The 12,737-nt window shown below is 54.2% G+C and overlaps 4 protein-coding genes across 4 annotated transcripts; 2 read left to right on the top strand and 2 right to left on the bottom strand.

Moving 5' to 3' along the window:
• Window positions 1-841: 841 nt before the first annotated feature.
• D7B24_002485 (uncharacterized protein) lies at window positions 842-1,165 on the top strand (the record flags this gene model as incomplete). Its single annotated transcript, XM_028636691.1, has 1 exon — window positions 842-1,165. One exon carries the CDS (start codon window positions 842-844, stop codon window positions 1,163-1,165), a length of 324 nt encoding a protein of 107 aa, XP_028497637.1.
• A 1,384-nt stretch (window positions 1,166-2,549) lies between these two features.
• D7B24_002484 (uncharacterized protein) lies at window positions 2,550-3,543 on the bottom strand (the record flags this gene model as incomplete). Its single annotated transcript, XM_028636690.1, has 3 exons — window positions 2,550-2,853; window positions 2,910-3,074; window positions 3,131-3,543. 3 exons carry the CDS (start codon window positions 3,541-3,543, stop codon window positions 2,550-2,552), a joined length of 882 nt encoding a protein of 293 aa, XP_028497636.1.
• Window positions 3,544-6,814: 3,271 nt separating this feature from the next.
• Window positions 6,815-10,242, top strand: HTS1_1 (Cytoplasmic and mitochondrial histidine tRNA synthetase; the record flags this gene model as incomplete). The annotated part of the gene is made up of 5 exons (XM_028636689.1): window positions 6,815-6,854; window positions 7,211-7,426; window positions 7,480-8,251; window positions 8,766-8,873; window positions 8,943-10,242. The coding sequence occupies 5 exons, from the start codon at window positions 6,815-6,817 to the stop codon at window positions 10,240-10,242; spliced, it is 2,436 nt and encodes an 811-aa protein (XP_028497635.1).
• Window positions 10,243-10,791: 549 nt separating this feature from the next.
• On the bottom strand, window positions 10,792-12,551 carry D7B24_002482 (uncharacterized protein; the record flags this gene model as incomplete). Its single annotated transcript, XM_028636688.1, has 3 exons — window positions 10,792-11,904; window positions 11,972-12,176; window positions 12,244-12,551. 3 exons carry the CDS (start codon window positions 12,549-12,551, stop codon window positions 10,792-10,794), a joined length of 1,626 nt encoding a protein of 541 aa, XP_028497634.1.
• Between the last annotated feature and the right edge of the window lie 186 nt (window positions 12,552-12,737).

The following is a 12,737-nucleotide window of genomic DNA, read 5'->3' as shown; positions in this document are numbered from 1 at the left end:
CCCGGCCATCGGAGTATGGCATGCGCCTCCTCTGATTGGCAGAAGGCATGGTATAAACGATATCAAGGCGTTTGGTGTTGGGCATTTGTAGATTTAGCTGTTGTCGGCATGGTACCATCTTTGTCTGATTGTGGCAGACATGTAGCCCGTACATTGGGGTTTCAAGCCCATTCATGTATTAGGAAGCGATAATGGAACAAACGATTTTAGTGTTATGACGACGGCCCTGCATGCCGTGCCGTGCCTGTGATGTCTTGTCAATGCGTGGTCTAGAGCAGAGTCAAGAGGTCTTCCACTAGGTCCGCAGGTACTAGAATCTAGGTCAGGGGTCGGAATACATTTCAAATGTAGCCCTTCGACGCTTAGAGGGCTTGTCGTGCAGCTCAGCATTGTGGGAAAAGCCGAGCGCATAATTGGAGACAAGGTGAATGGCGTTTTCTGTCTGTATTGAAGGCTCTTGATGCACTGGTCTAGCTAGTGAACTTTTCACAGCGGTCGATCCTGATACAGGCTTGTGGCCTTGTCCATGACTTCTCAGGCAGGTGTCTCCACCACCACCACCAACCACCCTTGGCAGCAAAGCCGCAGTACAAGTGAGCTTCATTCTTCCAAACTACATCCTCTTCTTTCACCTCCACGACTGTCACCAAAGCACCTCAACTCCATTAGATTGTTCTGGCAGCGCCTTCCCTGTTCGCGATTGGCGCGACCGAGACGGGTGAGTGGCTGGTGGCCCCGGCAATGCCAAACGTAACGCTGATCTAGGCGGCGACTGGGTGTTTCTTGCTTCATGAGGGCGGCTCGCGACCCTCGCATCTCATCAAAAGCCTTCTTCTCAACAATGTCTACATTCAACGTGGAATACGGATATATCGACGGCGTGGAGGATCTGAGTCAGTACCGTCCGGAAGGTTATCATGCCGTTCAGATTGACGACCGTCTTCACGAGCGATACCGCATCATACACAAACTCGGCCACGGCACCTTTGCATCAGTCTGGCTTGCTGCTGATGAACGAAGCTCCAGTTACACCGCCGTCAAACTCGGTACTGCAGATGCCGACGGGCAAGAGGAAGAGATCCTGTCCCAACTGACGAAAAGGGCTCACGGCCACCGTCTCCGGATATGCCGCAACCGGAGCACCTTTGATCCCTATGGTTATTGATCGCTTCAGCCTACATGGACCTAACGGCACTCACCACTGTTTGGTCACCGTACCGGCCATATGCAGCCTGGCAGACGCAAGAGAAGCATCCGACTCGAAATTATTCCGGCTTGACGTGGCCCGGTCGCTGGCAGCTCAGCTTACTCTGGCTATTTCTGCTGTTCATTCCCTGGGATGTGTCCACGGCGATATGTGCCCTTTTGCATAACGTCGCCGCCGAGAGTCTCATCCCTTCTTTCTATCGATCTTCATCTCGGCAATATTCTTCTCCAGCTGCCTTCTTCCTTAGACACGCTCTCAGTCGAGCAGCTGTATTCTCAGTTTGAGGCCCCGGAGCTCGAGCCTGTCGTGCCTCTCGAAAAGGAGCAGGCCTATCCAGCAGCCGGAGTCCCACCACACGCTATAACGCCTGTGTGGCTGGGCATAGCGAGCGATGAAATCGCGTTGGGTGAAGCAAAGCTGCTACTCGGCGATTTTGGCGTCGCCTTTCGCCCGCCGATAGGTCTCGCTTCCAATCCCACACACCCCTCGTGATCCGCCCTCCCGAGGCATTTTTTGAGACAACAACACCTCTTGGGTTTTCTTCAGACGTATGGAGCCTTGGCTGTGTCATTTTTGAGGTCCTGGCCCGCAGGTCTCTTATAGACGGCATACTGACGCCCCAGGACGAGATCACTGCACAGCAGGTCCATCTTCAGGGCCCTCTTCCGTCTGAATGACGGGATCGGTGGGATCAACGTGCCAAGTGGTTTGATCAGACGGGGAGACCACTCAGCAACGACTGTGACATCTGGTCTTGGGACAGGCGATTTGAACAGTGGATCCAGGAGCCCAGAGAGTCTTGCAGCATGGAGGTCGTCACTGAGGAGGAGCAAGGCGCACTGTTCGAGGTGCTGAAGCGCATGCTGGCGTGGAGGCCTGGCGAACGACCGAGCGTGGAGGAGGTCCTCAGCATGCCCTGGATGGCAAAATGGGCTTTGCCAGCCTACGAGGAGAGTCTGGGATCTTTGGCCAAGGATCTTTGAGCTGTTTGTCTCCGAGACAGAACGACTTGTCAGGCACGGCGGCCACTTCGGCCCCGAACCCCGAGCAATCCTTCCGGGGCGGTGTGAACGCCAACATAGCTGGCGAATACCGTGGGAGGCGTTGTCGAACATAATCTGAATGGCCAGAGGTGACACAGTATTCACATGCGGGAACAGTGGCGACCATGACATTCAATCATTCATATTCTGCCCCGCTAATGAACAGCTTAGGTTTTTTCCCTCATCATATGTCCCTCTGCATATGTACTACAAACTGCTTCCTATGTACATCACTCCTATATACAAATTCCTGCGAGACAGCGCTCTCTGCCCACAACCCACTGCCGCTTCACAACGACTCAGCGCAGGAGAGCAGAGATGGTCGAGTTGGCGGCGCCAATGCAAGGACCAAGGTAGGTCGAGGTCAGCGACGAGGTCGAGTTGCGGACGAGGCCGCCGAGCGCGGTGCTGCCGCAGCGCAGCGCCAGCACGAAAGACTTGGCCATGGCGTCGGCGATGAAAGGTCCGGGGTGGAGGTGGTCAACGGGGTAGCCGCCGTTGACGGTGGAGGCGCCGAGGTTCCTCTGCGCCTGCGCGCCGTACTCGCCGTGGGGCAGGAAGTAGACGCCCTTGGCGGGGCCGCCGAGCTGCTGGGCGGCGAGCCTGGTGTTTCTGTCAGCAGGCGGTCTAGGGCGCCGGTTGCGCTTGTGAAGACTTACCAGCCGTAGTAGTGGAAGCGGTTGGGAGACCAGGCGTACGAGCCGGTCTGCCAGACGTTCCTGGGGGTAGAGGTCGAGATGATGACCTTGGCGCCCTTGGCAAGCATCTTGTTGGCGGCGTTCTTCAGGTACTTGGGGAACGTGAGAACGGTCTCGGCGACACCGCTGCGAAACGTCAGCAACATGTCAACACGCCTTGATTCCCAATACGAGGCACCTACTTGTACACGGTGCTGCACGTCTGTTCTCCGTCTCCGAAGCAGGCGGAGCGGCCGTTGTCGGTGGACAGGGAGCCACCATCGTTGTGGCCGAGCTCGATGACGACCCAGTCACCAGACTGCGCCAGGTTGGCGACAGTGTCGAAGCGGCCCTCGCGCGTGTACGAACGAGCGCTACGCCCGCCAATGGCTCGGTTGTCGACAACGGCCTTGGACGTCTGGAACGAGTACTGGAGGAACGCGCCCCAGCCCTGAGTCTGGCTGCTGGCACCGACGGTGGCCACGGTGCTGTCACCACAGAGGAAGATGGTGGGCACACGCGTCTGACGCTCCTCGAGGGCAGCAACGTCTTCAGTGGGCAGCGCAGAGGTCAGGCCGAGGCAGGCCGCGGCGGCGAGGAGAAAATTGGCCCGCATGTTGGGCAGTTTGATGATGGACAGAAGAGTAACGATGAATACCGACTGGCAAACAAGTGGACTCAAGAGCCTTGAAAGACGAGGTGATCCGCGCTCTTAATATATCGGGCCCGGCTCCATAGTACGTGGCAACGCCGTCGTCAACTGACTCTCCGATAGAGTCCATCATCAGCCGTCACAAGAGCAAGGAGTAGCACTCGGCGCACCATGGTCCGTATCCTTTCGCCCGCTCATGACTTCGCTCGAAGTTCGGCCGAGAACGCGGGGAACACTAACTGACTTTGGGTTTTTGGCCCTGATTGATGTCGATGGGGGGCGCCACCACCTTCGTCCTGCACCATAACGAATCTGGCGTGAACTGGTCACGTTGACCTAGTCCCCGCGAACCAGCAAGAAGCGATCTCGGCAGTCAAGTTTCAGGGGCCGTGTGGGGAAACCGCGCCATGCCTCTTCTTGTTTTTTTTGCTCGCAGTACCCCAGCCCAGCAGCAGGACGCCTCGTGTTGCGACTTGCCGCCTTGGGGAAAGCTTCCTGTCTAAGTGCCGGAGGAACAGGCGCACCTCTCAGCGCAACGGAGATTCTCTATCGCGCCATTCCCCTCAAACTTCAGTCATCGGACTGCCCCGCCGGGTCCTTTCAGCCTCCTTGATAGTATGGTGGGCAATCAGCCTGGGATCACCTTGCTGAGAGTGTTGTCTTGATTGATTCCACGCCCTCTCATTTTACACACGGCCGTGAGAATCCTGGATCCAGGTCCATGTCAGGCCTCGTCTCGTGGTTCCAGACCATGTGCTCGGGCGTACCCGTCGTCTGAAAGTCGGGTACCCATCATCTCCGTCGCCACGCCGCCCCGCTGAGGCCTGGAGCGCTTTGGAGTCTGGGGTCCCCTCAAAGTACCCATTCATTTGAATATAGTGCTCCGCTTCAATGCGGAGCCATTTGGCTGAACAGCTGTCGGGTGGCGCGGGAGAAATAGCCCAATTCGCCTGAAGCCTAGCACCCGTCGCTGGAGTCTTGCCCGAAGTCGTGCTGAGGAGAAGACGGCCCTCGGCCGCGCGGAATGCCCAGATCTGGAGACCTTGGACTGTTTTCCTCAGGTAAGAAGTTGCCGATTCGAGCCGTACAACACACACTCGAGGGCAAAAGCCGCCTGTCAAACAGTCATTCAGTCCGAGACTCGGGGTCCCAGGAGAGTGGCATTCGGATGCGGCGGTGCAAAGCATCATTCGGAAAATAGGCTCGGGATCTGCGCCTGCTGCTGCCTCCTCGTGTGTTATGACAGTGAAGCGCTGCAGTTTGCTGAGCCTCAGCCAAGCCGACAGGGAGTTCGGATTGGTCGGGCATGTATCCGGGCTGCCGGCACTCCTGGATGGAGCGATTCCGCGCGGCTCGTCCTATATTTTAAGTTTTCAGAGTGCTTTCGGTTGGCTCCGGGAGCTTGATGCTGGTAGAAATGGGTCCTCATCCAGGAACAGGAACCTCGGCACAGCCGTTTCAGACTACGAGCAGCGGCAAACGGTGGTTGAGAGTACAGTAAGGTAGGTAGGCTGCATGATTGATTAACGACCCTTGACGATACCTCGAGCGCGCTTTGGCTTTCGGAGCCCTTCCTTGTGTCGCCTCCATGCCGTCCATCTGCCTGGCTAGGCATGCTGAGGTCTCATCAAAGGGCTAACTCACGTGCATGGCAACATATGGTGACCAAGACGCCAGAGCACAGAACCGAACTGCTGGACCCTACCAAGCTTAGGGAAGCTTCTACGGGGTATACAGACTGGATCTCACGGACAGCGGCCTGGACATTCCGAAGGGACCTTCTGTGTATAGATGCTTCAGGTGAGACCTACGTTATGTCCTCCGAAGTCTCCGGCGTCTCGGCCTTCGACAGGGCTATAGCGATATCAAAGGTCCAAAGACGTCAACCACATCGCTGTGTCTGAGAATACACGACAAGGTTCTGGATGAAATACCCAGACAATAGTGCCTAGATCATCGACGCCGCGTGAACGACGACTTCCGACGCTATCGGACTTACGAGGGTCATGGGCAGTAGAGCTATTTCTTAATGACAAATATGAGCTCGCAATAGGGCATTGCCGTTTCCGATTGGTACACAGCGGCACAATACATGCAACACATCCAGTCAAGCCATATACTTGCAAACACTTGAGATCAAATGAGGAGTATAGTCCAACATAGGTAGTCTCTCATTAGTGGCAGTCGAATCGTGGCCATGGGTCGGCACCTGAGATTGTCGGAATTGGTGCCGGATTTTGACATCTTGGACAACTCAGCGCGCCGCAGCCCTCGGTTTTACCGCGACTTCTCATCTCGGGGTGTTAACCTACTGCCTCAAAATTTCAGCCCTGAACAAAACACGATAACGTATAGGTTTCATGCTACTATCGGGTGGTTTCCGAGGAGTCACTGTTTTATACCTGGCGCTGGCTCGAAATTGCGCCTCGGTTTTGCTTCACATATCTTTGCCGATGCTTGCTGCTTGGAGCCGCCACACGAGCTCAACCTCGTCGCTTTCTGGGCGGGCTAAGATCATCAGTTGGGGGCATATAGTGGGGCTTTCATGGAAGGAACATCCTGCGATAATTGAGATGAGGTTCTCCCGAACCAAGAATGTTCGGTAGCCAGCTCCTGATCTTGAGTAGAAGCGTGTCCAAAGCAAAAGGTGGCCGTTCTTATTCTAGAGGTATCAGACCTCGGTACAGGCAAATGCTTATTGGACTTTGCTCCATCGTAAGAACTTTAAACAGCAGGCCAGGCAACAGAAATACTTAAAGGCCAAGACAAACGACATGATTTTTCAACCCTAGATTCATTCAAGAATCACGGCCTCCGTAGACAATTATCACGAGACAAGCCGATGTCCTCGGCAGCAAAGAATTCTACATGAATTTCTTAGACCTTATCTTCTCGATCTAGCACCTAGCATTTAGTAAATATATTATTGAATTCAAGGTACCTAGGTGCAGTTGGTCGTCTTTGAGCAGCGAATCCAGAGAGGTGTGTGGTCATCTGGTGGATGGATACGAGTCCGACAGTTTTGTTGACTCAGCAACCATCTCGTGTATTCAGGCACCGTGCCATCCCTCAGGTTCCGATCTACGTTGTCATCCGCCACATGAGGCTGGCTTATACTTTCTCAGTTTAACCACTACACACTTACTCTCCGTTCGCTTGACAATGCCACATACCATAATAGATGCAGCTAATCATTGCCTAGCGAGTCGTTCACACTCTCTACTTCCTTTCCGAAATGTCTTTTTCCAAATCTCATATTCGAGATCTTCTTTCACGTCACTATCTTCACAGCGCACGACGGCAAGCAACTGTTCTAGGTCGCCCTTCTCGACCAGGTCATACAATCAATCGCACAAGTACAATTGGATTGATGGTGTCGAGCGGCTGGAACAATATGTGCCTGGTGGCTACCATCCTGTCATGATCAACGACTTGCTCCACGGTCGCTACCGCGTAGTAGACAAGCTGGGCTTTGGGGGTTACTCAACTATATGGCTCGCTCAGGACAACCAACTGCGACGCTATGTGGCTGTCAAAGTCGGAGTTGCTGATCCAGCGCTCTCTCGACACGAGCCAATAACTCTTCGCGCATTGACTCGTCCAAGATCAGCATCTCATGCTGCCCCAACAGGTATTGATACTTGTGACGCCATACCAAGCATTTTGGACGAATTCGATGTTCAAGGCCCCAACGGAACACATGCATGCTACGTGATGGCTCCTGCGCAAGGGAATTTGAAAGAGGCATCTTTCAGTCGCCTTTTCCCTATTCAGGTCGCTCGGGCACTTGCTGCAAAACTGGCCGTGGCTGTCGCCTTCGTACATTCGCACGACTACGTGCACGGAGGTTTGTTTGTCAAGCCGATACCCGCCCGGTCAATCGAGTTTAACCCTTTATAGATATACATCTTCGGAATGTCTTGGTCAAGTTGCCATCGACACTCGACCAACTCACAATCGATCAGTTCAGGCAGAAGTATGGCGAGCCTGAGACTGTTCCTATTACCCGTGTTGATGGAGGGCCGCTTCCGGCCAACATACCGCCTCGCGCCGTCGTACCCCTGTACCTCGGGAAAAAAGCTCAAGAATTCACTCTATCTGATGAGCGTGGCCTTGTGCTCAGCGACTTTGGCGAGGCCTTCACACCAGGCACAGAGCAGCGTCTCGGTAAGGACTGTAACACGCCCCTGGCAAAAAGAGCACCGGAGGCTCTTTTTGAGCCCAACAAGCCGCTGTCTTATTCGTCGGATATATGGAGTCTCGGGACTGCTATCTGGGAAATACTGGGTATGAAATTCATCTTCAGCGAGTCAGAAACCCAGGACGAGATTGTGGCTCAGCAGATCGACGTTCTAGGTTCCCAAAGTTTTCCCTCCAGCTGGCGGAAACACTGGGAACGAGCGAACACAGCGGAAGGAGACGGGAAAGGAGAAATCCCATGTCGGCCCGTGGGAGATCGGGAAGCTTGGCCCCCTCTCGAGGAGGCATTTGAAAAATTTGTGCAAAAATACAGAAGAAAACGAGAGGCGGCAGGGACTTTTGAGGATGAGGAGGCGCGAGCGATCCTTGACTTGATGCGGGACATGCTTAAGTTTCGGCCGGAGGGGAGGTTGACGATAGACAAGGTACTTGAGTCTGAGTGGATGCGCAAGTGGGCGTTGCCTCAGTTGGAGTGAGTGGCAAGGAGCAATGCTTCGCCTGCAAAGGGTCGAAAGATAGAAGGTAGCGAAGGGACGAGTGCAGCAGTTGAAGCTTGAAATACCGGCGGAAAACACGCTGCGACGAGATGGCTCTGTAGTGCTGTCTCGATATTTCAACAGTCGGTTACATAGTCTTAAAAAAGGCAAATGCGTCACAATCTGTCAAAGGCGATCGCAGTAAGTCGAAAATGTCCAAGAATGCGGACGAGGCTCGATGCTGGAAAGCCTGGCAGTTGGGGACATCGGACATGATAACAATCAATACGCGTCCTGTAAAATGACCCGATAGGGAATTCAACAATTCCATCCCTGTGATCGACATCCAAGAGTGCTGTCTGGAGAGGGTCATACAGCTCTTGCTGGGGGTGCAATGAGTCACATGGTTGTTATAAAGCTTCGATGAGTACCAACATCGGCACACCCAACATCAGCATCCTGATTCTCTACACAACCCTACCCCGCTCCATTTCACGATCCGCCTGGCAGGATGGCCACCAAAGATACAGCACAATCTCGACAAGGGACCCAGCTCAAAACACCCAAAGGTACCCGGGACTGGGTTGGTCAGGATCTGTTACTGCGTAATCACATTTTGTACGTGTCGCCGAGAGTATCTCGCGATCCATTTTTTTTCGCTGACACGTACATCAGCCAAACAATCAGCGACGTGCTTGAACGCCACGGTGGAGTTCCCTTGGACACGCCGGTCTTCGAACTTCAGAACATTCTGTCTGAGAAATACGGCGAGGACTCACGGCTGATCTACAACCTCGAGGACCAGGGCGGCGAAGCTTGCTCCCTACGATATGATCTCACCGTTCCCTTCGCACGTTGGCTCGCCATGCGCAGTGACATTCAGCACATCAAGCGGTATCAGATCGCCAAAGTGTATCGCCGTGACCAGCCTGCCGTCTCCCGCGGGCGCCTTCGCGAGTTCTATCAGTGCGATTTCGATATTGCGGGCATCTACGATCCCATGATTCCCGACGCTGAGATCCTGCGCATCATTGCCGAGGTCTTTCAGGCGTTCGATATGCGCATCACTATCAAACTGAACCACCGTAAGATCTTGGACGGCTTGTTCGCAGTAGCCGGGGTGCCAGATGATAAGATTCGCCCCATCAGTTCCGCTGTCGATAAACTGGACAAGATGTCATGGGACGAAGTGAAGAAAGAGATGATCGAGAAAGGCCTTTCCGAAGAGGCTGCCGAGCACGTGGGCCTTTATGTGCAGCGCAGTGGCACCATGCGCGAGATACTCTCCAGTCTGGAGGCAGACGCCAACCTGATCATGAATCAGAATGTGAAAGAAGGTGTAGCCGACCTCAAACTGCTTGCTACTTACATAGAAGCCATGGGCGTAGGTTCCAAGGTTTCATTCGACCTATCGCTAGCAAGGGGTCTGGATTACTACACCGGGCTGATCTACGAGATCGCCCCTGACCGTATCGATGGCCAGTCCACTCAGGTCGGAAGCATTGCTGCCGGAGGTCGCTATGATAACCTGGTAGGGATGTACGGCCGACTTCCCGTGCCTTGCGTAGGTATATCATTTGGAATTGATCGGATCTTCACCCTCTTGGCTGAGCGACGCAAGAACAAGAAAGCCTCCGAGCTGGGTCGCGAGGCCGATGTCTACGTCATGGCTTTTGGGGGCAAGGACTTTGAAGGCCTTTTGGTCGAGCGCATGGAGGTGGCTCGACAGCTCTGGGATGCAGGTATCCAGGCCGAGTTTACTGCCAAAGTCAGGCCCAAACCGCAACAGCAATTCAGTGCCTCAGAGGGCGCGCCCGTCGCTGTCATACTTGGTCAGGAGGAGCTGAATGCGGGACAGGTGCGTGTCAAGCAACTTCATGTCGGGGACAGAAATGCTGCACAGAAAGATAAAGGACAGCTAGTTGCCAGACAGGATTTGGTCGAAGCAGTGAGGACATTGCTGGCGTCGAGTGTAAAGGGGTCATGAAGATTTGGGTTCCTATCAGTTCTAGATGCAAGCGTTTTGAATATATTGAGATGTGCGAACCATCGGCGTTGGTTGTGTTTGTTTGTTGTGGCCTGCGTTAACAATCAAGAGTGAAAAATGAGGGATCACGACCAGAGCGAAAGTCTTCCGTAGCTGGTCTTCGCAGTCAGTTGTTAGATATGTGATAGGAATAAATTTGGAATTCGGCCCTGTTCAACCCCTGTCTACACGTCTCCGTGGTCTCAAACCCGCTATATCAACCCGTGAGCCCCCATGTAATAAGGCTCCGCAGGTGTCTCCTGATACAAGGCCAACAACATTGAAGAGTTGATATGAAGAGATGTTTTTGGAGTGCACATCCTTTCAAAGAATGAGCCCCAGACAGTAAGACTGTCTGTTGGGCCGCCACATGGATATCACAAATCATAATTGTAGCAACTCGTCTCGACTTTGTTGCGATGTGAAATTCCATGAATTATCTCTACTCAGCAAGACTACTATGTGGCCTGCTCTGCATTGTTTTCAAGACACGTCTCTTGATCGCAATGCTTAAGCACGATGAGTAACCTCGCCCTGCAGCTCCTCTTTCTCAAATGCAGCCTTGACGACCTCGCCCATGGCCGCAGTGTCAGGCTGATATGACTTGAACTTCCGAGCGGGGACCTTCTTCATGAACATCTCGTCCAGCTCCTCATACGTCCTTCCAGCCGTCTCGGGGTGGTAGAACCACAAGAAGACGAGTGAGATGATGGCCAGCACTCCGAAGATGTAGCTGATCTTGGCTCCCAGATTCAAATGATCCGGGTTGAAGAGGTACGGAAGCACAAACGAGAACATGACGTTCAAGCTGTTCTGTGCCGCAAGACCGATGGCAATAGTCTTGATGCGGAGGCGCGAAGTGGACACTTCGCAGAGGACAGTGTAGGCCGTGGCGCCGATAGTGGCGTTGTACCACCAGCAGTAGATCAAAATGAAAGCAACGGTAGCACGAGCCTCAGGTCCGCCGGGCTCACGATCGGCGAAGATGGCCAGGCTTCCCGTGGCGAAGAGAATGATGGTCAGGACAAAGAGCCCCCAGAAGGTGAGGCTGCGGCGACCGACGCGATCGATCAGCCACCATGACATGACGTTGCCAATGGTCGACAAGACTTGTTGGGTGATCTGGAGTTTGAAGCTCATAGCAGTGCTGTACCCGGCTCGCTGCATGTAGTAGGTGCTGTATCCGGCGGCGAACATCACGCCGCTAAGGGACTGAATGCAGAGGGGAGCAATGGAGACGATAGTGCGGCGAAGGTTAGACTTGCGAAAGCACTCGAGATACGTAGCGCCTGCAATCTCAGAGCTGACCTGTGCCAGGGTGTGCTTGATGGCGGCAAGACGCTTCTGACCCTCGTCCCCACGGTGGCCGAGGTCGTTCAGGGATTTGAGGGCCGCCTCGTCACGGTCCTTGGATGCCAGCCACCAGGGCGATTCTGGCATAAAGGCCACAAAGAGGGTTGCAATGACAGCAAAGCCATATTGTGCGACGAAGACGGCGCGGTAGGCCCATCGGTTGGGGAGGTCGCCCGTCTCGTTAACGATGAGGGCGACGATGAGGGGACCGATTGTGTATGACAGCGCAGACAGGCAGGTGAATATGCCGCGCAGCGCAAGAGGGGTGACCTGAAAAGACGAGATTTGATCAGTATCATGTTTCCAGACGTGCACAGATCTTGGCTCATGAACGAACCTCGCCAATGTAGGTCACTGTAATTCCCTGGATGGCGCCAATGGAGAACCCATTGAGCAGCTTGCCCCCCAAGAACAAGGCGGGACTCGTAGCCACAAGCTCCATCGTGATAGCACCGTAAGCAATGACAAGTGCCATCATGATGACCTTCTTACGGCCGATCCAGTCTGCAAGCTGTCCACCTCCCAGAGCACCCATGACGGCCCTGGTAACGGGGTATTGAGTCAGATTCTGGAACATCAAGGCTTTTTGGGGGACCGGAAAGAACTCACGTAGCGATGGGAGCACCGTTGAACGCAGCTTGCCAAGAGGCATCAATGACATGTTCGTCATTGAACTGGTGGCCAAAGTCCTCGCGGAATTTTGGTATGCCGAGGATGACGCCGGCGGCCTGGTTCTCGAAGCTGCCAAGCAGCACGAGAAAGACGGCGTAGAGACACCACAGGCAGGACTTTGGGAAACGCCTGAAGGACTCTCGCTTGCCGATGTCGTGTTCTTCCTGGTTGGCAAGGCGGGCGAGCTGGTCCGTCACCTCTTCGTCAACCACCATATCGGGGTCGTTCTTCTTGTCGAGCTCCATGATGCCTGCAAGCTTGAATTTGTGGCTAACAATAGAGTCGGGCAAACAACTGTCGGTGAGATGGACTCCAAGATTCTAAACACCATCGTAGTGAGGTGGAGGCGATGGGTTTATATGTGAGCTGGCTCGGCGAAGGGCTCGCCAGTCGGCCATGGTTCGGAAACAATGACTCGGTCCTTCTAGCGT

Source organism: Verticillium nonalfalfae (assembly GCF_003724135.2).
Source record: "Verticillium nonalfalfae strain VnAa140/NRRL 66861 chromosome Unknown scaffold_16, whole genome shotgun sequence".
NCBI classification, from domain to species: Eukaryota; Fungi; Ascomycota; class Sordariomycetes; order Glomerellales; family Plectosphaerellaceae; genus Verticillium; species Verticillium nonalfalfae.
The sequence above is the reverse complement of the archived record's forward strand: the minus strand, read 5'-3'. Positions and strand labels throughout refer to the sequence as shown.